General features: G+C 35.2%; 3 protein-coding genes and 1 non-coding gene across 8 annotated transcripts; 2 read left to right on the top strand and 2 right to left on the bottom strand.

Annotated features, from left to right (window-relative positions):
- The first annotated feature begins 1,641 nt into the window (after window positions 1-1,641).
- On the top strand, window positions 1,642-6,806 carry LOC18599355 (putative metal-nicotianamine transporter YSL5). The gene is made up of 6 exons (XM_007029294.3): window positions 1,642-2,139; window positions 3,869-4,023; window positions 4,243-4,340; window positions 4,432-4,566; window positions 5,042-5,231; window positions 5,338-6,806. The coding sequence occupies exons 1-6, from the start codon at window positions 1,746-1,748 to the stop codon at window positions 6,433-6,435; spliced, it is 2,070 nt and encodes a 689-aa protein (XP_007029356.3). The 5' UTR covers window positions 1,642-1,745; the 3' UTR covers window positions 6,436-6,806.
- A 226-nt stretch (window positions 6,807-7,032) lies between these two features.
- RHL1 (root hair initiation protein root hairless 1 (RHL1)) lies at window positions 7,033-17,173 on the bottom strand. Of its 4 annotated transcripts, none has more exons than XM_088806805.1 (12): window positions 16,687-17,173; window positions 16,542-16,598; window positions 15,398-15,484; window positions 15,065-15,276; window positions 14,309-14,424; window positions 13,920-14,137; window positions 12,084-12,123; window positions 11,939-11,988; window positions 11,712-11,760; window positions 8,704-8,738; window positions 7,643-7,684; window positions 7,033-7,476 (listed from the first exon to the last, which is right to left on the bottom strand). In XM_088806805.1, the coding sequence occupies exons 1-12, from the start codon at window positions 17,002-17,004 to the stop codon at window positions 7,441-7,443; spliced, it is 1,260 nt and encodes a 419-aa protein (XP_088662931.1). In that variant the 5' UTR covers window positions 17,005-17,173; the 3' UTR covers window positions 7,033-7,440. The 4 variants fall into 4 exon arrangements, with proteins under 4 accessions (XP_088662931.1, XP_007029354.3, XP_007029353.3 ...); XM_007029292.3 differs by having other exon boundaries at window positions 12,084-12,120; window positions 16,475-16,585; window positions 16,687-17,171; XM_007029291.3 differs by having other exon boundaries at window positions 16,475-16,585; window positions 16,687-17,170.
- Window positions 17,174-17,638: 465 nt separating this feature from the next.
- On the bottom strand, window positions 17,639-17,756 carry LOC148762858 (U5 spliceosomal RNA). The gene has a single exon (XR_016026754.1). It is a non-coding gene; the product is annotated as a U5 spliceosomal RNA (small nuclear RNA).
- A 689-nt stretch (window positions 17,757-18,445) lies between these two features.
- On the top strand, window positions 18,446-25,664 carry PARC6 (plastid division protein). Of its 2 annotated transcripts, none has more exons than XR_016026494.1 (11): window positions 18,446-19,076; window positions 19,157-19,294; window positions 20,097-20,201; window positions 20,296-20,418; window positions 20,793-21,161; window positions 21,284-21,379; window positions 21,510-21,629; window positions 23,121-23,186; window positions 23,252-24,040; window positions 24,818-24,910; window positions 25,231-25,250. XR_016026494.1 is itself a non-coding variant. In XM_007029288.3 (11 exons), the coding sequence occupies exons 1-11, from the start codon at window positions 18,657-18,659 to the stop codon at window positions 25,313-25,315; spliced, it is 2,502 nt and encodes an 833-aa protein (XP_007029350.3). In that variant the 5' UTR covers window positions 18,449-18,656; the 3' UTR covers window positions 25,316-25,664. The 2 variants fall into 2 exon arrangements, 1 of the variants encoding a protein (XP_007029350.3); XM_007029288.3 differs by having other exon boundaries at window positions 18,449-19,076; window positions 24,720-24,910; window positions 25,231-25,664.
- Window positions 25,665-26,138: the final 474 nt, after the last annotated feature.

The raw sequence follows: 26,138 nt of genomic DNA, 5'->3' as shown, positions 1-26,138 counted from the left end.
GGATTTTTAAATGGTGGGCCATGCTATAATTTTTTGTGGGGCAAAATGAATCAAAAATATTGAAAGCCAAGGGGGGACCAATGCCGCTTTATTAATTAAGGTCCTACTTTTATGGGTTGCAGTTCCTATTTTTTTATAATTTTGACCAATATAATTAACACAAAAATATTCATTCACACAGTGGGACCTATTATTATATAAATCCCAACATCATTTTCAATTTTTATAATGACAATATTCCACTAAAATAAATAAAGATATCCAAAAGTTTAAAAAATGTGATTGTCCGTCCATTTCCACAGATTCTATGCAAGGGAGTATGGGAGAATCTCTGCCAATCAGCATCCTTCATAGAAAGAAAGTTCAATGTCTTGATTATAGCAAACAAATTAAAAGTTTGAAAACTTAATTGATTTTCACATTTGGAGAAAGCTGGATGGCTACATCATGTATTATTGCAACATCCATAAGAAGGCCAGTTTTCTTTTTCTATTACCAAAAGTATCATATAAACTGTAAGCTCATTGGTTTTGACTCTTACTATATAATAGGTCATGTTTTGATTCTTAATTCCACTTTCTTGTTTTTGTTTTTTATTTTTTGAAAAAGTAGGTATTTTTTTAATTAAATGCTAAAGTTAAAAACAAACTTTAGACTTGGAGTTGCAAGAGAATAAAACCCCATAGAAACTAAGCCTAAAATTGGGGATATCCAGATCAAATTGTAGCATTCAAAGAGATCTCAATCCAAAGGAATCCCACAAAACCTAACCAAGCAGAGTTTTCCATTTACATCATATGCACTATTTTTAGATGGATATAATTAATTTGTTAAAATATTGTAAAATATATTTTCTATGAGATTATATATAAAAATAATAATTTTTTTAACATGTAATGATATAATTATTACATTACAAGCAACGGAAAAAAACTAATCAAAACTTTAAATTAAAAAAAAAGAAACCAATTAAATGACCTAAAGTAGTATTAACATTCAAAAATAAGTAAAACAATTAAATAGAAAACTATCAATGGGGGCCTATGATTTAATTTGTTGAAAAATAGGACTCAAAGTTGTCAAATTAAAAAGAAAAACTAAACAAAATTAGTTATTATTAAACTAAATATATTTTCATTAAAATATATTTTTAAAAATTAAAAAATTAATATGAGAAATAAAATAACATATAAAATTAAAATATAAATGATAAAATTTATTTAAAATCCAACATAACTGAGTCAGCGGATTACTGCAGATCCCAACTTAGACGCCGCCTGGCCACTAATGTAGACCGACTCGTCAGCCGTTGCTCAAATTGCGCGAATCAATGAAGAAATCCTTAATTCGCGACTCACATTTCATATTCACGTGTGTGACAGCCCACGAGAAAGATTTTGTGACGATGGGAAAAATGAATCAAGGCCCCACCTATTTAATGGAAAAGGCGGCAAACAACGGCTTAGCAAAGTCCAGGACTCTGAGAGCAAGAGCATTGGATAATTTTGAGTCCAAAACCAACCAATTTCTTTCTCACTAGAATCCATTATGTGGTTCCCACTTTTATGATCTTCACGCTCTTGATGTGATAAAGTGAAAGCAACCATTTCCATTTTTCACAAGTATATTCCAACTTCCAGCCCTTTTCCCTATAAAACCCACCCTCCATAAGATTCATTTGTTAAGGTTGGAGATTCCTATCCTATAGTATTTTGATTTTTTTTTCTTAAAGAGAAGGTAGAGAAATGGATAACAATGGTAGAGGTGATGATAGGGTAGAGAATGGATTCAACCCAGAAGAAGATGACAGGAAGAAGGAGATGAAGGAGGCTGAGATGTCAGTGGAACAAATCTTTGAGAGCCAGGAAGTGCCGTCATGGAGGAAACAGCTGACTATGAGGGCCTTTGCTGTCAGCTTTGTGTTAAGCATTTTGTTCAGTTTCATAGTAATGAAACTCAACTTAACGACGGGAATCATCCCATCCCTCAATGTTTCCGCCGGGTTGCTGGGGTTCTTCTTCGTGAAGACATGGACCAAGATGCTTGAAAAATCTGGTCTCTTGAAACAGCCTTTCACCAGGCAGGAAAATACTGTCATTCAGACCTGCGTGGTTGCCTCCTCCGGCATCGCCTTCAGCGGTACGGATCTCTATATTTTTTTTTTCTTTAGTTTGTATAGAAAAATTAAAACTTTGATGTCCTAAATTTACTAAAAAGCCATTTTGGTACGATTGTTATAGTGTAGATATCCGAATTGTCCCAAATCGGATTACAGGGTAATCGGATCGGAGAAGGCCGGATGCCCGATAAACGATAACCCATAGTTGTCTTAGTCCCTATCCCTGTGCCCATTGTCATACAAGAAATGTCCTGTTGGACTTAGGACTTACTGTTTGTTTTATCAATGTTTTACCTTTCTTGTGTGACGTTGATGGAGACTTTTTGGGAATACACAAGAAGTGGAAATTGCTTTCTTGGTCACCCACCCTGTCAATATTAGGCCTTAATAGCAATAGAAGGAGATCCCAAGAAATAAACAACCAGAGGAACCATCAAATTTTCTGTAAGTTAGAGTATTAGTAATGCTGAAACTTTGTATGAGACAAAATATCAAGCTGTAGATTCGTCTGCCTTTGGGTCCACTGATGGCTAGGAGTGAAGCCAAGTTGTAGCTTTGGGTAAAGTGGTAATGATAAGGGATGAGATTGGGAAAGGCATGCGGGGGACCTTTTGAATTTTCATGCCAAATGACCTAAACAACAAAAATAGCTGTCTCACACTCATTTCCTACACCTCTTCACATTAGTCCTGATGGTAAAGTATTGCTGACACAATATTTTCAACTCTTAAATAACTCCAAATATAATTATCATGGTAATGATGCTATCATTAATTTTGGGTGCTCCAGATTTCATGGTTTTCATTTTCAGCTAGGTCTGACTTCCTCCGTTACTTTCCATTTCAACGTGCCTAGCCAAATCCATCTAGCTTAAGCTCTTTTATTTCCTTTTTGTAAGATACTAGGAAGATGCCCCCTCTACTTTATCTCTGTCTAACCCCATCCGATATAAATCAATACCAACTATATTATATAATCCGTTAATGTTGCATAGTTAGACTGGACATCGTCCAATAACAACTTTTAGAACTGTGAAATCTTTGTTTTTGAAATCAAAACTGTTCAATCTTAATTGTACATGCGATCAGACTCATGTATCTCATTTCCTCGCTTATGTTCGGCTGTCAAGTACGCAAATTTTTTGGGGATACTTGTCTTAGTAGCATGCTTGGTACACCTGTCCATGGTTAATTTCTTGTAACAGGAACCTGTTCTGCTAAATCAAATATTGTTGAATCAATGCTTAACAATTACGAGAAATATAACTATTTCTGGGAAGATGAGCATAGATCATCGTAAGCGGTGAACACAACAAGTTCCATTAGTGATTTAATATCATGAAATCACTCATTTTTTTCTTTGACATGAAATTGGGTGATATACTTATTCATGTGAGACACAGTATCAACATCAGAAGCGGCTTCTAAGGCAAAAACTCTGGAAAGTGGGAAATAGGTTGCACCGCTTTAGGAGCAATGCTATGCTGTAATTTAAAACCATTGAAAAAATATCAGGTTTAGAATGGATTCACCACCTTTCACAAATTTTGCTTATGTACTGTTGCAATTACATAACGAATTTATTTACAGCATAAACTTGTTTTGATATTACTTTGGAATCGCAAATATTGTAATGTATAAAAGTGTTTATGCTTGTGATGGAACATGATATCAGAAACATTTTTTCTTAAAATACAACCGCAACTGATTTGGTGGAAATCCAATGTTTCCTGTACCTGTTCACAAACAGGAGGATTCGGGAGTTACCTCTTTGGAATGAGTGAACGCATTGCCCAGCAATCAGGGGACACTGGCGGTGTCAAGAATCCATCCCTGGGATGGATCATTGGCTTCCTCTTTGTTGTTAGCTTTCTTGGTCTCTTCTCGGTGGTGCCTCTTCGGAAGGTACACTCTGCGCTGTCCCCACATATTTACAAACTTACAGCAACAGCATGTTGAATGGACAAAGAAATATAAACTTCAAATGAATAATAATGTATATCTGATTGTTTAAATACAGAATTCAAGTCATTTGGTTGATATTGAATAATATTCTTGCAAGAAAAGGTTCTTGTTGATGTTAACTTGCATAGCTCATGAATTTTTTCATCCTCCTGTTCTCAGATCATGGTCATAGACTTCAGGTTGACATATCCAAGTGGTACTGCAACTGCACATCTTATCAATAGCTTCCACACCCCTCAAGGAGCCAAGCTAGCAAAGTAAATCACTGTCATAGTTAGGGTTTCAAATTAAAGCTGATCATTTTGAAATTTATACATTCTAATTGTCTCATGTTTTTAACACTTGTAGGAAGCAAGTAAAAACGCTGGGCAAGTTCTTTTCTTTCAGCTTCTTGTGGGGGTTCTTTCAATGGTTTTACACTGCTGAAGAAACTTGTGGATTTTTTAACTTCCCTACACTTGGGCTTAAAGCATATGAGAACAAGTGCGTAAAATCAGTTCACTTATGTTTTTTTGCAAGATTTAAAAATAATTTGCTAAAGCCACTTTCTCTGGTAAATTCCTTCCATGATCCCCGACTTTTTATTTTTGTTCCATTTAATTACCAACATCTGAATTGTTTCATTTAGGTCCTTAGACCTTTTAAAGTGATTCCATTTTGGTCCGTTCACTACTTATTCCGTTGCTAATTGAGAAAAATATCCACGTGGAATGCCAAGGAAATATTCGTATGGCGTGCCAAATGATGTACAACATGGACGTTACATCAATTTTAATGGAACAATTTGACTAAAGGACCAAAATGTAATCATTTTGAAAAATTAGGGACTAAAATGGAACAATTCAAAGATTAGAGATTAAAGTGGAACCGAAATAAAATGTTAGAGACTATAAGTGAAATTTAGTCCCACTTTCTCATTAGGGAGTATTTAGCTAATGCTTCCTTTGCTAATTTTCAGGTTTTTCTTCGATTTCTCAGCAACATATGTTGGAGTGGGGATGATTTGCCCCTACATAATAAACATATCGGTGCTGCTTGGAGGCATACTTTCTTGGGGTGTAATGTGGCCTCTCATTGAAACAAGAAAGGGTGACTGGTATCCTGCAGACGTTTCTTCAAGCAATATGCATGGCCTACAAGGTTACAAGGTTGGTTAGTTTCCTATAAGCTCATCACATTATAGTTTTCTGCCACCATTACATAAATCACTCCTCTTCCTTTGTCATTGATGCTTGACTTCTTCCCTGAATCCAGGTATTTATCGCCATCGCCATGATTCTAGGTGACGGCCTGTACAATTTTTTCAAGGTGTTGAGTAGAACCCTCATAGGCTTGTTTCATCAAATTCGAGGCAGACAGGCTCTCCCCATTGCAAACCAGCCCTCTCCTGATACCTCAAAGAAGTTATCTTATGATGATCAGCGCCGAACCCAACTCTTTTTGAAAGATCAGATTCCTACATGGTTTTCTGTTGCAGGTTATGTCACAATTGCTGTCATCTCTACCATTGTTCTTCCACACATCTTTCATGAACTCAAATGGTATTACATATTGGTCCTCTATGCCTTTGCACCAACACTGGCTTTCTGTAATGCATATGGGTGTGGACTGACTGATTGGTCCCTTGCTTCCACCTATGGCAAGCTAGCAATCTTTACAATTGGAGCTTGGGCAGGTTCACATGGTGGAGTCCTTGCAGGCCTTGCAGCATGTGGCGTCATGATGAACATTGTTTCAACAGCCTCAGACCTAATGCAGGATTTTAAGACTGGGTACCTGACCCTAGCTTCTCCTAGGTCCATGTTTATTAGTCAAGTGATTGGCACTGCCATGGGCTGCATAGTTTCACCTTGTGTCTTCTGGCTGTTCTACAAGGCATTTGATGACTTGGGGCTTCCTAACAGTCAATACCCTGCTCCTTTTGCAGTTGTTTATCGCAACATGTCTTTATTGGGGGTACAGGGCTTCTCTGCTCTACCAAAAAACTGCCTCGTGCTTTGTTATGTGTTCTTTGGTGCAGCCATCTTGATAAACTTAGTTAAAGATAGGGTGGGTAAGAAATGGGGATCTTATATTCCACTTCCAATGGCAATGGCAATACCTTTCTACATTGGGTCATACTTTGCCATTGATATGTGTGTTGGGAGTTTGATTTTGTTCGTTTGGGAAAAGATAAACAAGGCAAAGGCGGATGCATTTGGGCCAGCAGTAGCTTCTGGTTTGATCTGTGGCGATGGTATATGGACTTTGCCTAGTTCAATACTTGCTCTAGCAGGGGTGAAACCACCAATTTGCATGAAATTTCTGTCAAGGGCAACAAACGCTAGGGTTGATAAGTTCTTAGGGTCATAAAGTTGGAAGTTAGGGTAGCAAGGAAGTATGCATGCAAAATCTATGGATACTCTTAGCCATGTACAATACCCCTTCAAATATTTTATGTACGTTATTTTCCTGTGTTTCCTTCCCCTTCCTGATGCAGACAAAACAATGTCAGATTCAATGAAACGATCTGCCATCAGTGGAGGCTGAGAAAACAAGATCAGACGCAATGTAGTTATGGTCACTATCAAGGGATGTCTTAAATAGCTTTAGGTACATGTAATAGGTGAGTCTGTGAAAAGAGAACATGACTGAAATAGTTGATATTGTCTTTGTTTTAGCATGCCTAGAGTTTCTGTTCCTCCAAGTCTTCTTTAAGTTATTGGAATTGCTTATTTCTTTAAGTCTTCTCAAGTGTTCCTTGGACGAAAAGCAGTGAATGTTTTACAAGTAATGGAGGAAAATCAGACTTATAAGCACAAACCATTCAAAAAGTTTGTACTTAAATGAAGATTAAGATTTTCGTTCAAGTAATTGAAGTATGATTTTACAATAAAATAACAAAATTTGATGACCTGACCTGACAGCATATAAAAACATCAAATACTAATCTAAAAAAAAATTATGAGGTAACAAAAAAAAAAGGATTGATCTTTATTTTTGTCTTGAATCCCATAACAACCGTTTTACCCTTTAGAGAATCCAATAATCAAAGAAAGCTTGCCTTTTCTTCTGATAAGCAACCAACTGAAGAACTATTCTAAGTGAGGAGAAATGTGGTACATGTGATCTTTGAAATTCTAAAACAAGAAATAACATAACCATCATGGTTATGCCAATTATGACTAATTCTGCCATTCAAACAAATAATTATGACTAATTCTACAATATCAATTGAAAAGTTTTGAGCCCCTATAGAAACCCACCATCATGGTTGTCACAATCTTTTTCTCATCATTTCAGTCTTCATCACTTTCACTAAGTATAGGCTTGAATTTGCTTTGGCATTCCTATATTTATGATACTGGTATTATAATCTCAAGCAGTCCAATCTTCATCACTTCCATTAGCATCCTAAAGTGAGATGAATAAGAATAAATCACTAAAATTGAATATAGAAATAAAATTTCTGATGCATATTCTTGGGGTGGGCGAGGAAGAGAGGTTTGTGTTGAGTATTTAGTTCTGCGCAATTATGGTAAAAGTCAAAAACTATATAGAAGCTGACAAGAAGTCTCACCTCTGATGTGCTTGAGATTTCTTCGATGTCCTCCTCTTCATCCTACAAGGATTGTTCACAACATTAACCACACTGAAAAATAAAGGACCTTGACTTTTGCACTTTGTTTATTGAGAAGTAAGCTAATCCAAGCAAGTACACACAAAATTGATATGAAAATTTCAAATAAAATAAGGGAAAACAAGCATTGAAAAAGATCACATTCACAATCGAGTGGTACATAAAATATAAAGTATTTCGAAAAAAGAGCATCTTAATAAATGCCTTAGAGCTCTTATTAGCAAGACCCAACAAGAATTTGCTTTCTAAGGTGCCAAATCAATGCTTTAAATTGTAAAATCTATTAAGGAACATGCCAAATTAAAATATGAGAAAGAAGAAGATAATATGAATCCTTGCTATATGCTTTCACAATCTATAATTCTCAAATACATAACATGTAGCAGAAATTTTGTTTTCTTCCTTTTTCTCCGTTTGGACACTCAAGAGTTACTCATATATGCCAAGATCAGTACCTTGTTCTTCACCCCTATCCTGATTGAATACAAAATTACCAAATGATTCTTTACTTATGGTGGAAACTCCACAAATCTTGTTTTTTGTATGTAAGAGTAAAATGCATCAATGAGATTACATGAATGCTTTCATTTGTAAAAGTTAAGTCATAATTGCTTAGACAAGGATGTTTCACGGTAAAAGAACACATAAATGGAATTTTACTTTGATAAATTAGGAAATGCTTTTATAAATTCAACACAACAGCATTAATGGAATGATACTGTAGGTCCCTCAAAGTTATTGTAAATTACTTCATATTGAAAACCAAACATAATTTGTCAATAACAAATAAGTAATTGATAGTGTTTCACAAGGTTAGTAAGCTTAATAGATATCATGAAGATAATGAAATGTGAAAATGGCATTATACAATATGGTTTCAAATCAGGAGAATGATTACAACACCATTAATCCAGTATATGGTTGAGTATGAATTTTTAATGCAAAAACAAAGTAATTCAACATAAAGAAACACCAGAATTTTAATATATAGACAATGATACCTCTGATTCTTTCTTCTTTCTTTTGATTCCTGTCCCTACAGTTTCAAATAAGTATCCATTACAAATTTTAACAGAAAAAAGAAAGAGCCGAAGGCAATTAAAAGCCAAAAATTTCAGCTGCATGCATGTCACAAGAGATAAACCGGCACTGCAAATAAGTTCTAGAAACCACAAGAATATGCAAATTTACAATAACTTTCTATGAGAGCTGAAGTACATAATTCTCACACGACCATTTATTCTATATAGCCTACCTGTGAAAATCGACAGAATGAAACCCTAATTTCTTAAGAAATTTCTTGAGATGATTATATAGAAAGCATGGGCACAAAGACCAAAAAAGGAAAAAAGTCTGTAATTCTGCCTTTCAGAACATTCATGACATCCTCCATAATATTAAAAATATTTGATAGGCCCCCATCTAGTATTCTTACTCTTTTATTTGGAGATATGTTTGGTATTATTTGGCCAAGGATGATGTAGTTTTGATTTAAGTTAATATATTTACTTTATATAAAAAAATAATAATAATAACCAGAATCCTGTTCAGTTAGAAAAGGTATATGAACATATTAACAAAACCAAACAACAAAAGTGCGGCCCCAAATATACCTTTGAGTATCCCTTTATGAAAAGTAAACTAGCTGCAAGTCAACCAAACAAACAAAATGAATATTATCATCAATTGTCTTTGCTAGCATGATGCGAATCTTACGTTTTTCACACACTGACCAAATTGGAGATTGGTATATCCGCCATAGCTGAAACAGCTAAAATTCATCTGCATGGACCTCAATATACAACTAAAAACTTAATTTTTCTAAACCTTATAAATAAGCCATTACAATCCAACTGCCTCATCAATTCCAAACTTATTATAATTGTCTTTGCTAGCATGATTGGGAATCTTTAAGTTATTGCACATGACCAAAGAAAAACTTGGCTTATCTCTCATACATGAAATGGTTCAAATTCATCTTCATAGACGTCATCAAAGGAATAAAAACATATTTCTGAACCATATAAATAGGCCATTATCATTTAACTGCCTCATCAAGTCCAAAGTCCAAACTTAGATCATCTGTCCTAGGGATAAATCCAGTCTACTCAAAATTGTGACACAAAAACAAATATACTAGGCTTTTTTTAATACAAGAAAGAAATATTGTTAATTCTGACAAACTGATTTACATTGATGACAAGAAGATTAAATTCTCCCTCACCTAGTCCCCCTCAAAACAGTTGAACAGATATGTACCCAACATAAGATGGCAAGGTACTCATCAAAGAAAAGGCAGCCTAGGTCTTGACTAGTTAAGTTGCTAACAGCCAGGTTAGTAGACATTACATTACTTGAACTAAATGGGTTGTGAATGTGGAAATAAAAGTAGATAATTAAAAATCCAATAAAGTCTTGTCAAATGGTCATGAATGACAAATTAAAGACTAACTCATCCCTTCCTCCCCCTAAACCTCCATTGGTTCTAAGAAGGGACTTTGCTAACTGTACTTTGATCTGCCAATGATGATTTAGGCAAGTGGTCTGAAGCCACTTTTGAAGCTAGGACCTAACCTCTCCAAAATAAACTACTAGAAGAAAAAGCAAGCTTTTTGTACTGAACAGAAGAAAGAAACAGAATAAACATTGAAAAAACTCGGTTTATCTGGCTGGGAGGTTCCAAAAAGATGAAAGTGGAAACTTGGTAAGTCATCAAAGAAGCAAAGTATTCAAGAGATCAAAAACATAGTAGCCTCTCGCACCTATACACAAGCCACAGGATGAAGTATCATTTTCTGCAGCATGGCCACAATCCCAACTGCTGACAGTGCATCATCCATCTCCATAACCAACACCTTAACAGTAGATGATAGTTTCCCAGCCTCACCAAAACCATGCTCTCCTTTTGGCTCATTCAAATGAAAGATTCCATGAAGATGAGAGGTGCAGCCCCCTACTTTTTATGTGAATAGGGTATTACTGGTCAATGGTGAAAAGTCCAGACAACATAGGATGGGTTCTAGTACTCTCTCAATTTAGCGGTGAGAATAGTTCGGGGTGGGTGGTCCTAAAGTCAGGACTGAGACCACCCACGTATGGTTGGTCCTAAAAATTTTGGACTGTGGATCTGCCCATGCCCCCTTAGGAGCGAGCCTATGATCCATTGTAGTACAAGATCAACCCTAGATCCTATAGTTTTCAAAAAAGAATAATAAAATTAAAGCAAAAACATTCAATTATCTGTAAATCAAAATAAAACAAGTACCAAATTGATGAATACTATAACAAAATTCATACATCCACATTAGAATTCACATTACAATTCATTTATTCATTTATTGTTAAGTTCTACTTCTAAAGTTTTAACATTTTGTCTAATGTTGTTAGCACCTTTTTTGGTTGTTTATTCTTTCATTTATTGTTTATATTGGGCGTAAACATTTTAGGTTAACAACTAACACAAGTAACTTTATAGCCGCACAGTCAGAACCTTTAAAGAGATAAGTTTTTTTTATATGCTTGAGCCTTACAATTTGCAAATATTCAACTTATTCTGTACATAATTCTAAAATGATCATTAGTTTAGAATCTGTCAAGAATTCAATCCTACAATCCGATTCTTCAGTCCAGGGAGGGTGAGCAAGTGCCTAGGACCACGGACCACCTAAAAGTGTTGGTCCTAGAAAATTTGGACCATCAACAACCTGTCAAGTCACAGACCACCAAAAAGAAAGGTCCAAACGCATCAATCCTGGCGTCTATGAGTGACCCTGGACCATTGCTCATTTTATATGCTAAACTTCCATTTCCAGCTACAAAAAGAGTTTGATAACTATCATCCAATGAAATGACAGCTTTTACTCTAGCCACCAACATCCAAAGCCTTCAGGCAGTAGCACAAGAAGCATTGAGAGAGCAAGGCAGTTGCAAGAGAAGCATTGACAGAGCAGTAGCCTAATGCACATGCATGCATACACACATTGCAAGATAGAAAGTGAGACAATCTTACCAGTGGTTTTTTCTTCGTTTACCTTTCCCTTTTTGCTAGATCCCTCAGTCTGCAACATCAAAAGCATATGCTGCTTGTCAGTATGCAACCTTCATCCACAATCATTCCCCAGATAGCTCAACGTACAGCAGTTAAATGACAAGCAAAGAGTTGAAAAAGATAAATATATTAGGGAAAATGCAAATAGAGAAGAAGAAAAACTCTTCAATATCAGAGCTCAGTTTAACCTGATCAATCTTCCTTTTGTAATTATTGGACTGCAACTTCTTGCCAAGAACTGGAAGGAAAGCACACAATAAGGAAAAAATCATAAATCTTAATAATCTTTCACAATATTCTATAATAAGAAAAGCAAGCAGGAAAAATTTCAACCTTTTGTGGATGAAGATTTATCTGAACCTCTTGGTTCCTTCTGGAATTAAAGCAATATCATTAGAAAATAAAGATTTGTAATATGGAAAACCACATTTTTCTATGTTAGCAAACTATACTTTTCAAAGAGTAATTAGACAAACTTCGTAGTAACAGTAAAAATGCATGGACCATGATCTATCAAGGAAATCACAAAGAACCTATTAGGAAATTCTGAGACCAAATTGCTTGGCATATCATAACTACATGGTTTAAAGTGAAAATTTTCTACTTTCTGGCTATTACTTTAGGAACAAAGCAATCAACTTTTAATGGAAGCAGAGGCAAATTATTATAGCTACATAGCATAGAGTCATGGGCAGTAACAATTGCTATATTCAACATATAGACCCACAAGGAGAGAGAGAGAGAGAGAGACTTTGATTCCAGTCTCGGAACTAGTAATCACCCAAAAGGAGGAGAAAAGGCATCAGAGTCCCTTGCAAATATACACCCAGCAATTTGCACAGATATACCACACAAACTGCTAACATCATTAATATCATGGCAATGGCATACAATGCTTGCCACAAGAAAATACTTCCTTACATAAACTCATGCAACTTTGACAATTACAAAATTCAACTTTTCACCTGATCAGAAGTTTGATTTGGCATGATTGAACTTGACATGTGATTATAAAGTGATATATACACAAAACACACTTCATAGATTTGTTTAAGGTTCCCTTGTACACTGCACGGTATTCCCATACACTTCCATACTTCAACACCCTTTGTTAATGACAAAAATCAACTATCTTTATCCGAATTGAGGTGCATGAGAATAGATGGTTATGCAAAACACAGCTTGTATAGAAGCAAATCATTGACTTCAGAGGAGGATGATATTTGACATTTTTTACTGCATTCATAGGGAAGCTTAGTTATTAAACAATGTCGAGCACCTGGAGGGATACAATCCTTCTAAAAGCATCTAAACACATAGATGTAGATTGCTCAAGATCAGTCAAGACAGTTCTTTTCTTTCCCCAAGCAAGAATACAGCAAAAAATTCTAAACATGATCTTACACAGAAATGCTAGATGTCTCAGTTCATGTGTTTCAAGAAAATAGAACAAACTCATCCAAAGAGCAATCTGTAAAGCTTAATAAAACTTCATTTAATACCTGCGTGCACTCCTTACCTTTTATACTTTTACTTGCATAACTAAACTTTTATATACTTTCAACTATTATAGAGTTCAAAATTTGTACAAAATGGAGCTGATAAGAGACTCTTTTTCTGCCCCTAAAACCATAAGACAAAACTAGTTTAGACCTTGTAGGATTGCTTGAATGCACTTATCATATGTTCCATTATCTATAGAGCTCCCTTGGAAATAAAACCTTCTAACCTAAAATATTTAACAACAGTTAATGCCTTTCCATTCACTATGGTATGTTAGATTTTAGTGCCACCTAATGGCAAGCATGCATTTTCTCCTTTTTCTTGCTGATGCCTACTGGGTTCGGATAAAAATTTTTACAATCTGTGTTATGAATACAAGAAAAAAAAAAGTTTTTTGTCCGAACTGGATATGCTAGAGATGTCAAAAATCTCTATTAAAGGTACAAGAAGAAATATAATGCTAGTTAGCATTTTGAACAAACCACATTTTTCTCTTTCTCCTTTGCAGAAGACCTAGATTCACAATTAAGAAAAAAAAAAAAAAAAAAGAAATAAAAGCTCTTAACAGACTAACTAACACATAAGTGCATGCAGTGATGATAAATAAGAAATGAGCATTCCATAAATAAATTAGATCTATATCCTACTAATCATTATTTGACATACCTTTTCTCCCACTTTTTTAAATAATGTAGAAATGGTAGGTTGAACAAGTGAACCACGATTTGCCTTTGAGTTTTCCTTAGATTTAGTCACTGTAACAGTTGACTTAGATATTTTTCTAGACTTGGACACTGAAGTTAGAGAAGTTTGAATTTGTTCGGGGATCTGGCTATCTTCTGCAGCATCAGACTTAAGGACCAGAGAAGCGGAACTAATAGTCTGTAACTATCAATTAAGGAACCAAAAACCAGATGCTAAGTAATAATTTAAGCGATTAACTATAGGGAAAAAAATGAAGCTTTAAAAGTCAACATCCTGACCTGCAGCAGTGCTGCAACAGGAATATGGAATTAAATAATGCAAAATAAGCAAGATAGGTTAAAAAAGGATATTTCCAATAGTATCATTTTCAGTTAAATGAAGTTTCTTGCCAACTTTCTTCTCTTCTCCATCTGATGGTTCAGCATCACTTCTGACAGGGTCATCCTCAGAAGAAGCCTCAGCAAATCTAAATTAATACACCAAAGATGAATTTAACTTTCTAAACCTCTAATATATATATGTTAACATAGACAGAACTCTTAAACTTAATACATGAATAACTTAGAAAAGAAAGATTATGGACAAGAAGCTTCAATAGGACCCCAATACAAAGAACAACAAAATTAAACATTGAAACTCAACAAATGTTAACAGAAGTACATGACAATCCCAAGGAACCTCAATCAACAAAGTTATGTGATGGGTCATGAGTTCTATGGGCTCTGATTTTAGAGTATTAGTACTCAATAGAACTGTTCATGACACTTACATTATACAGACACCAAAATTTTAGTAGGTTAAGATCTGGTTTAACAGTCAGTCATTACGATATATCACCATACGGGAAGAGAACAATTGTAGCTATCCTAATAAATGCGCAGCAGGGAAAGAAATCATTTCTAAGTTCCACTACTTCCAAATTGATTGCTAACAAACATCCTATCAATTGAACCCACCATGGAATTAAAGACTTATTTCTACAATCATAAATTCACAATGAGTCAATACAGCACAATATTTCTCAGATACCAGGATGAGGATAAATACAGACATCTTTCAATAAAAAATACTGAATGTAAAATAAAATAAAACAGTTTGAATTGTACTTGAATCTTTTTCCAGCATTTCTTGCAGAGTGCCGAGTTGGCGTCACTTCCATCTTAGCTGTCAAGTCATTGTCATCATCTGATAAAGCATCTCCAGACTCATTATCAAGGGACTCTATTTCAACCTGTTTTATTTCTGTTCTAGGAGTGTCTTGCTTGTTAACGGATTCCACCCCTGCACCACCTTTAAAGTCATATTCCATCTGCTGTCCCTGAAACCGGCAATGAACTGAGACAAAGATTAATAAGGGAGCTTACTCTGCAAGTCAACTGAAACACAGTAGAGGAAATTAAGCATTCAAACCTGAAAAACTATAACAAAAAGAAACCAACCTGACATAGTTCCTTTGGAAAATCAAGTCGGGCTTCTTCTGGGTTCTCATCTTTTTTTCCAATCCACCATGCATCAGAGAATACAATCTGGAATAATCACATTTCCAGTGATGATGAAGAAACATGCTCCAAAAGCCATAAAGCAATGAATATAAGTGTTTGGAACCCACGATGAATCATAAGGCGAAGAAAGAATAATATATTGTCAAACTTAAAAGGCCTGGAACTTTCACATGAAAGACAATTTTAACATATTGATCCCAATGGCATCAACAGATCATACAGTTGAGCACTCAACCGAGGAGAAACTGGAAGCCTGCAGTTTATAGGAACACGAAAATAGAGCATGTAATTTGCTCTACATAGTAGAGGGTGTAGACAGAAAAATGAACAGACATTACTAACTTTTCTTTTGTCATCTGGCAATGCCCGTGCAAATGAAAAACTAACAGTAACATACACCTAGAATCAACTACAGCTTATTAGGAAATGCATTTTCCTCAAGTATACCAAACATTATCCAGTCTAGGGATATAAAATCCTAATAAGTTTTGAAGCTTATTGTTGAAATTATCTATCCATGCTGTCCTCTGTTACATGGACTCGGGCAAGGGTGTCAGACACGGGGTATGTCACATTTTTTGAAAATATTTTACATTAATTTTGAAGATTAAAGCGCCATATTCATATGAATAGTGAATTGTCCAAGAAGTGCCAGACAAGTACATTAGAATAAAGTGAAATGTCCATGTAACATAAGTGCTGTCAGATTTCCTAATGTCCCGAAGCAACACTGTAATAGTTCAAAGTCGGGACTTTCAACGTGAAGCTCCAGTTCAAACATCGAAAATAACAGGATGTAAGGTTTATGGAAAGAGAAAGAACTACCTTCCGTTGCATATCCTAAACCCAATTCATCTCAATATGTGAAAAGAATTAAAGAAATTTCATTAAAAAAAAAAACACCATTTCCTAACTTGGTACAGAATCAGATTCACCAATAAATTCCAGAACAGAAGCTAATAATAAAATAAACAAAAGGGCAAAAAAAAAAAAAAAAAAACAGAACTAACGAACCATGTTGTCAAAATAATCCTCACACATAACGTTCTTTCCCCCACGAGAGAACAACAAAGTCAAATACCTGTTCTTCGGATACACAATTGTCCCAAACAACTTCATTTGACCCTGAAACCAAAAACTAAAAAATCAAACGATTTCCAAAATTATAATTTATGAAATCCCTAAACAATTTGAACAAAAATGTTTTGGAATCAAAATTTCAAAACCTGAGGGAAATCAAGGTAGAGGATAGGGTTTTTGGAGCCCAAATTCTTGAGCTCGCCGATCTTGCCACCAGAAATGGGAGCAAGGAGTCCGGGAAAGGAGAAAAGGAAACGGTTTTTCCTCTGAGATTTCCTGAGAATATCTTTGCCATGGTGCTTCATTACTAGCTTCGATGGGCTGAGAGGAACATAAGACTTGGGAGTGGCCGGTGTGTCGGAAAGTAAGTTGTTTTTCAAAGCTAATTTCTTCAGTCTTTTCCGCTCTGTGGCTTCTGGGGTCTCTGCAATCGGCGGCTTCTTTGAAGAGGAAGTTCGCACCATTTTTCTCCCGACTGGGATTTGGAAATCGATAACAGTGTTGCTTTTTCACTGATTTCGCTGCACCTTGCGGGCGAGGCGGGAAGTTCCAATTTATTTTTGCTGCCTTCTTCAGCCTTCTCGTGATGCAATGCAAGCCCACACCCCTTTTGGCATAAACTTTTTTTTTTTAATTTTTATTTATGCCAATTACAACTTCCTTTCTAACAAAAAAAAAAAAAACTTTTGCCTTTTCTAGTAAATAATTTTGGTCATGGTGGCAAACGCTCAATATTTGTTGCCCATTACCCCATTTAGAAATTCCTCCATTTTCTTTTTCCATTGCATCGGCTTTGTTTATTCCTTCTATTCAAAACCTTTTTAAAAAAAAATGATGACACAAGAAGTTACAACAATAAGATTGAAATGCGTCTTGACTGACCCAATCACATTACAACAATAATGTTTGTTCGGTAAAAACAATACAACTGAAATAAAATACGGTGAAAAGAAAAAAAATCATCATTGATGTTAAATGTAAATTTAATTTTTAAATAATTCTTGAATAATAAATATTTTTAATTCGTATTCTAATCTATGATCAATTGGATTAGCATTCTAAATAGTTTATCAAACATTCAATTCATTTTTTTTTAAGAGCATTCAATTAAGAATACCCTTTCCAAAAATTAACATATGCCGCTTCAAGTGACGAGCACACGGTATTCTTTAGTAAAAGGCTAAAGAATAGTTCGCTTTGTGCTCACCACACGGCTCCGTAAACATTCAATTCATTTGAATCAAAAGATTTCAAATTAAAGATAAAAGTCATATACTATATATAAGCTTGGAAAGATTTAAAAAACTCTTTCAATTTCAAGTCATCACCCAGTTTCACAATTCTAAGAGCTCTCCAACATCCTTAATTTTATTATGGAATTGCTTTAACTTGGGATGGGTGTAGTCCTTGCACTGTGGCTTAGTGACCATACTTAGTTGGATAAGACAACGTAAATCAAACTGAAAATAGTTCAAGCTCTCGTTCTTCTAGTTGAGCAGTCTTTGGAACTTTTTTATTACAAAAGCCTTGAGTAATGGTTGGCGAGATTATTATGATAAGGGCAGTTGGCGAAATTATTTTTATTACAAAGCCTTGAGCAGTCTTCTCTTAGTTAGCACTAAGTTAAACTATCAAACTTTCTAGAGCATAATTAACTTGTAAATCTTATTTTAAATTATTTTTATTCTTATTCAAGTGATAAAATTTTTTTTTTCGATTTGGTTGTTTTTATTAATTTTTATATAATATTATATTTTAAGTATAATTTTTTTTAAAAAATAATACATTTAGAGTCAAAATCAAATATCTACAAACATATCGTCCAAAAAGCTTATCAAATCATTGTTTGGTTTAATTCTAATGTATAATTTAGTCTAAATACATTTGTTTTAGGCAGTAATACATTATCCTAATGTACTCAAAACTTTCCTTTTTTACTTCCTTTCCCATTTTTAGAAGAAAACGGGAAAAAGAACAAAGCAACGGTTCTCCATAGCCATAACTGAAAATCGAATCTAGGATCCTCACACCGATATTACAGCAAAATAATAAAAAAGCTTTGAGAAATTGTATTCATGTAATCAATTGGGTGTTTTTTTTCTTCTTTTTGTGGGAAATGGCACTGAGGAATGTAACTTTGGCTCCAATTATTCCTTCATCTTCTTGTTCTTGTTGTTTCTTCTTCACTCGAAGCTCTAATCAGAGTGAGATTTTAGGGTTCGAAACCCTAATCAAATCTAACGGCTGTCCTTTTCCCACTGTGAGAAAACGCTGGAGATCCAGCGCTATTGACACTCGCGTCGGCATTGTCGAGAACGCGCCAGTTTCCTCTTCTTCCTCCTTTTCCTCCTCCCGCACTGCAACCGTCGCCGCAACCGTCGCCGGAACCGCCGCCGTTGATATCCCGGTGAGTTGTTACCAGCTGATCGGCGTTTCGAGTCAAGCTGAGAAAGACGAGATTGTGAAGTCGGTGATGAATTTGAAGAGCGCTGAGGTCGACGATGGCTACACCATGGATGTTCTCGTTTCTCGTCAGGTAACAAACGACAGTTGTAGAGGTCGTTTTCTACCTTTATATTGATTTTTTTTTTTGTTATGGTTTTTTCTTCTTTGTAGGAAGTTTTGATGGATGTGAGGGATAAGCTGCTTTTCGAAACAGAATACGCTGGAAATGTGAAAGAAAAGATTCCACCGAAATCTTCACTTCGAATTCCATGGCGTTGGTTGCCTGCTGCTCTTTGCCTTCTTCAAGAGGTGCATTATGTTTTATGCTTTTTCTACTTTCTTTTCCCATTTTTTAGTTGTTATAATTTAGGAGATATTGTTAATTTTTTAGAGTATTTAGGGATATTCTTAATCATTTAGAGAAATTTTGCCTAATTGTCTTCTTTTTTGTAATGCAAGGTTTAATTTGTATGGCCTTAGTTTTAATGTTGGTTTTTTTTTTTTTTTTAGCATTTGAATCATAAAGTAAAATAAAAAAAATTGCATGTAAAAGCAAGCACTAATATTTTTGAAAATTAAGAAAATTAGTGTTCATGGTTAGTTATTATGTTTGAATTTGTGTTATGTTTAAGTCATTTGCTCATTGGAAATCAAGTACTGATTTTAAATTTTTATTTTGTGCTTTTGCTTTGAAACAATTTTTGAGGAAGCAAAAAGTAGTAAACTATTGAAACCTTAGAGTTGTTTAGTTGTTGCTTTTTGCTATTTACTGTTTATTTCTTCAAATTTTACTAAAAAGTAGAAGTAAATTGTATATAGCAAATCATATTTGATAAAAAATGGGAAAATAGCTAAAATGTAACAGATATTCATATATAATTGTTCCACAGAAAAGTGACTTCCTATATTTTGTTATTCCAAAAGTCTCGACTTTAACATGTTGTTATTCAAAAATCTTATTTGCTTTTGTATCCAAATTTACTTCTTTTTGTTTTTTTATAGCTTTTGGAAGCAAAAATTAAGTAGCAAAGGCATTCACCAAAAAAATCCTTAAGCAAACCAACATTTTTAGCTTGGAAAGATTGTCTGATATGGATTTCTTCTGAATCAGGTAGGAGAAGAGAAGCTCGTTCTGGAACTTGGGAGGGCAGCTGTTCAGCGTCCAGATGCTAAGCCATATATTCATGATTTGCTTCTATCGATGGCACTAGCTGAGGTAAGGCAAATAGGTGAAGAGCTCAGCAGCTTTTACTAGCTTTAACATCAGCTTTGCTATGCCTACTTTTCTTATCATAGGTGCTTTCTTGAAGTGTTCAATTGCAAAGATTGGTTTCCAAAAGAACAAGGTGTTTGAAGGATTTGAAGCGCTTGCTCGTGCTCAATGTCTTCTCAGGAGTACAAAATCTCTTCGACAAATGACATTGTTATCTCAGGTTATTTTCATTTCTATTTTGTCCTTTGGCCTCCACCTTACATATTCAAGGATTTGCTAAGATGTGCTTTGGTTCAGTCTGTAATAGGCATCCTCTTGGTTTCGTTTGTGTAAATGACAGTGATCATTGATAGTACTTAGTAGAATACAGTTTGTAATAGACATAAAGTAAACACAATTAAAACAACCCGAAATTTCTAATGAATTCATCTGATGGTTAGGAACTTAAATATTCAGCTGATACTGATGACTGCAATATTGTTGGGAGGATAGGTGCTGCATTTAGACAGCATGTAATTTTATGCCATCCTTGTTACTCAAGGGTTTATGTCACAGCCTTCTGTTTACATGAAATTTATTGACCATGGCTTTTAGATAGAAGAATCTTTGGAGGAGCTTGCACCTGCATGCACGTTGGAATTATTAGGCTTGCCTCAGTCACCTGAAAATTCTGACAGGCGACAAGGAGCAATTGCAGCCTTGCGTGAACTGGTCAGACAGGGGCTTGATGTAGAAACATCTTGCCAGGTCCAAGATTGGTCAAGCTTCTTGAGCCAAGCACTTAGTAGGCTGTTGGCCTCAGAAGTAATTGATATTCTTCCCTGGGATGATTTAGCAATTGCAAGGAAGAATAAGAAATCAATTGAATCACAGAATCAAAGGGTTGTTATTGATTTTACCTGTTTCTACATGGCATTGATTGCTCATATTGCTCTTGGATTTTCAAGCAGGCAAACTGACTTGGTAATTTCTTCATTCTGTTTGGTCTCTAAATAATTTTGAGTTTCTGTGGAAGTGGTGGGGTGGGGAGACTGTGTGCTGTTAATTCTTTCTTATTAATGTCACTTTTTACTATATTTGTGTAGATTAACAAAGCAAAAACTATATGTGAGTGTTTGATCACATCTGAGGGTAATGATCTAAAGCTTGAGGAGGCTTTCTGCTTGTTCCTTCTTGGACAGGTATTGATTTTATCTCCTCCCTTTATCTAATGTTGCATTAAATTACTGTAGAAATTGAAGGCTTTGTTTACTTGGAGGCTGGAATATTTCTTCATTGAAATACTTTTAAAATGCATATGTTGGCTACTAGGGAAGTGAGGCTGAGGTTATTGAAAAGCTTCAACTGCTTGAATCAAGTTCAAATCCTGCTCCCAAAAATTCTATCACAGGAAAGGAGATAAGAGGCAGTTCTAGTACTAATTCTTCATTGGTAAGTTTAAACTATCTCATGCTTCACATATGCATCTGAGGCTGTAGTTGATAGTCAGTTTCAACAGTTAGGAGGTCATATATGTTTAATAAATTCTTTTCTAGGTGGATGTTCTCATTTTCATATATCATTAGTTATTTTGAATTTACTATCAAATGATGGTTATATGTATGCTTAGAAAGTTTTTTAGACAATTAAGGAGTCTGTTTTTATATTCAAGCTGTGAAGGATACATAAAATGGAGTAGTGAGTTGTGTAAAGACTCATAGAGGGGTGATCATAGCATTTGTCACTACCAATAGGTTTGCAACAATGATCAGCTTTGAGCTGTTACCTATTTGCTTTGGTAATTGATGAATTTATTGGGCACCTTCAAGAAGCTATACATTGGTGTATGCTTTTGCAGATGACATTAATTTGGTTAATGAGATGAGAGCCAGGATTAATGCTTGAGCCATATAAGCAAAAGTCTTCAGTTAAGTATGTATGAAATGAAAGTTCAGCAAAGGAAGAATGGCAATTAAGCAAGTTGTAAAAATCGGAGAAAATGATACAGTGCAAAATGAGCTGTTTTAATATCTTGGCTCAATCATGAAAAAATAGGATTCAAACATGATAGGTGAAATAGAGAAATTTTAGTGTGGACTTGACTCTTGTGTGGCAGCAAATGCCTCCTAAGCTTAAGGAAAAGTTTTGCATGATAGTAATAAGCCCAGCACTGCTTGATGCCATTGAATTTTGGGTGGTTAAGTAAATGATGATAGTAGTGAAAATGTGGATTTACAAAATGAATATTTGGATTTATAAGACAATATATAATTAGGAATGAGTGCTGTGCGTTCAGGGACAGGTGGGTATAGCAATCATTGAGCATAAAACAAGGGAGACATGTTTAAGTTGGTTTGGTCATGTGGGACAAAGGTCTAAATGCTCCTTTTTGATTATGTGAATTTATGGAGAATGTTCATTCCAGAAGGGAGAAGGGTAGTCTGATGAAGAGATGGTCATGTGGGACAGAGGCCTAAATGTTCCTTTTTGATAATGTGATTTAATGGAGAATGTTCAGTCCAAAAGGGGGAAGGATAGGCCGATGAAGAGATGGGAGGAAACTGTAAAGAATGACTTAGTGCTTAATATCTAGATATGGTTCTTAATAAAGCACAATATGACATTATGTTCCCATGTAGCTGACCCCATGACACAGAAAAGGGCTTGATTCTTGCTTTTGTAGAGCGCATGAATTTAAAACTGTTGAATGTGTACAAATTCAAGCCATGGGCCATGTTAATTCAAGTTCTCGTATTATTGTTTCTTTTCTTATTTTATGATTTGAAGAAAAGTATTCGGTAAGGTTGTGTACTTAAGAATAGTCATGATTGTGGTGCTAGTTGGACTGTGTTCCATACTATCCCTTCATATTTTGTAAACTTCTTGTTTATCTTCAAGATTGTTGCATTCTCTAATATCAAACTGCCTGCTGAACGTAATCAGGAAATGTGGCTGAAGGATGCTGTGCTTTCTCTGTTTCCTGATACAAGAGATTGTTCTCCATCTTTGGTAAGAGCAAAATGATTGACCTATCAGATTAACAGGGAAGTCTTAACATATGTATATATTTGCAGGCTAACTATTTTGGTGGTGAAAGGAAAGCTCCAGGGATCAGGAAAAATAAGGGAGCTCCTCAAACCATGGCCAATCTAAGCCATAGATCACTATCTACTGCTCTTGCATCGGAGAGGCGAGACTTTGAGGATTCTCTTTGCCGTATGAAATCTTCTCTACATATCACGTCAACTGTTAAACAATTAGCACCAACCGATTTGCAGGGCTCATTGGTACCTGGTGACAATAGCAGTGGAAGCAATGTTACTGCAGCATCTGTTCAATTGAAAAGAAATTTTGGAGTAAACCAGAATAAAGCTTGGGAAAGCTGGTTGTTCCAGAGGAATGTGACTGAAGGATTAACTTTTGTTGCTGTATTAGGGTGCATTGTTTTCACTAGCTTTAAGCTATCAGGAATGAGATTAAGTGGGGTCAGGCACATGTCAATATGGGCCCCCAGTAAACCACGTATGCACATAAGCTCCATTACCCGTAAAGGAGATTCTTCCTTAGATTACGATGTAGGCTCTGCTCATATCAAGGGAAGTGGTATTGGTGGCAGGATAACTAAACTTTTGGAATTGGCTAAGGTTCAATTCAGGAACCCTTCAGACGCTCGAAATTTACAAAGTTCCTGCCTTCCTGCTAGTTTGTCAACCTCCATTACAGCAGTGGACAGGAAGCAAATGTCTGTAGAAGAAGCTGAAGCTCTTGTCAGGCAATGGCAAGCGATTAAAGCCGAAGCTCTGGGACCTAGCCATCAGGTTAATAGCCTCTCTGAAGCCCTTGATGAGTCGATGCTAATTCAGGTAAAATCTATTGAATGGTTTCATTCAATTTTATGCTTTTCTGATGTCAGCAATAAGATAATATTACAGTGAACCTTCCCTTTAGTCTCCCTGCCTGACCGACCTGAACCCAGAAGGGAGGATAAGAAGGGGAAAAAGAAGTGTCTGTTCTTGAACATGAGTGTGTGCTTTATATATGATAAATCATTTTGCCACCTGTGTACTATTTGGGAAGTATCAATGTTGCTTCTAGAGAAATACTAGGGTTTCAGACATTATATGTTGATGATAGCTAACTACCTGTAGTTTAGTTGCCTGTTTCACTAGCTGCAAGGGAATATTCAAATTATAATTTGTTTTCATGTTCGCTGAGTGGTCAAATTAGACTGTTGTTTCAATTCAATGAGGAAAATAAACATTTAGAGCACTTTAAAAGTCAAAGTCAAAGAAATTTATTGAATCCACACGAATTTATACTTTGAGTTCTTACTAAGCAAAGATTAGCTCAAATCAAAATCAAGATTAAAACAATTCAGAGTTTTTAAAAAAATCAAAATCTAAACCTTTGCACAGCACCATCTCTGAATTCATTAGGTGGAAAGATATTGGTAGGTTTATTTCAAGATTCTATTCCTGAATGTGGGAGCAACTCTTCATAGCTGAACCCTTTGGCTTTTTTGTTCGCATAATTGGTCTGCAGTGGAAAGCTTTGGCTGATATGGCAAGAGCTAGATGTTGTTATTGGAGATTTGTTTTGCTGCAATTGACCATTCTGCGAGCTGACATTCTGTTGGATAGAAATGCTAGGGAGATGGCTGAAATTGAGGCTCTCCTAGAGGAAGCAGCAGAGCTTGTTGATGAATCTGAGCCAAAGAATCCTAATTATTACAGGTGAGCTGAACCACCTTGGCTTAATGCATTGTTGGAGCTCAGATTGTAAATGTTGCTGTATATAGCTATCCATTGGATTAAGAATTACACAGCTTTGAAAGGATGCAGAGGGATAATTTCTAGATGTCCACTGCCGATGCATTAACACTAAATTGTGGCTTCAGTTAAATCTGTCTGACAAATAGCTACTTTCCTGCATTACGTGTATAATTTGTCTCTTCGACTAACTCGTTAAATTTTACTTAAATTTTCCTGAAAACCAACACTTGAAACTGTTTTTACTAATCTTCCAACTAAGTTGTTTTCTCTTTTGATTGCAGCACTTATAAAATCCGTTATATTCTTAAAAGGCAGGATGATGGATCATGGAAATTTTGCGGAGGTGACATTGAAACACCTTCGTGATACAGCATTCTGGAAAATGTAGAACAAGCCACGACCAGTTGACCACTAATCTTCTCTTAACTTAGTTTCTAGTCTTGAAACTTTGCCCTGAGGATGAAACCTACGACTTTAAAAGCAGATCTCCAAGGCAGGCAGGGTTGTGATGAAATTTCAGTTTGGTGAGCCGTCGTATCTCGTTAGTGGTAGGGATTGCCATTGCCTTGATTCTAACAGATAACAGTTTGTAAATGTCGAGAAACCTTTGAGAAACTAATATCCATTTTTTCATTGTAAATGCGAGTTATGCAGACTTGGGGTTGTATAAGGGATGTATGAGTAGTGAAAATAGAGCCCAGTTCGTTTGTGAAAATGTTTTCTATCTTCCATTTTCATTAACATTGTAAGTATGATCAATAAGCTAACTAGATAAGGAAAATTAATAAATTTGGCAAATTAACGGGTCCCAAATGTAGTTAAAAAGTTGGAAAAGCCTTCTCAATAATTTTTCAATTGTATAGAAAATTAGAAACAAGGATTACTGAATGTAATTTTTTTTTTCATTGATCATTTATAATGTAAATATGGAGAAAAGGAAATGAAAACATTTTCTAAAACTATATAACTGGCCCCTAATATATATATATATATTAATATATTAAAAGTAGAGAAAAATAAGATTTGAAACATTAGTGAGTATATGTCACGTAACTTAAACTTATATGTAATAACTATTTTTTATTTTTGAATTAGAATTATTAATTCATGACAAATAATATTAAAATATATTTAAATTTTTATTGATATAAAATTCTCATAAGAGATAATAAAATTGAGATAGGTCTGA

Source organism: Theobroma cacao, chromosome 5 (genome assembly GCF_053813885.1).
Source record: "Theobroma cacao isolate CCN51 chromosome 5, ASM5381388v1, whole genome shotgun sequence".
Lineage (NCBI taxonomy): Eukaryota > Viridiplantae > Streptophyta > Magnoliopsida > Malvales > Malvaceae > Theobroma > Theobroma cacao.
Note: the sequence above shows the minus strand (reverse complement) of the source record. Positions and strands in the feature narration are given on the sequence as shown.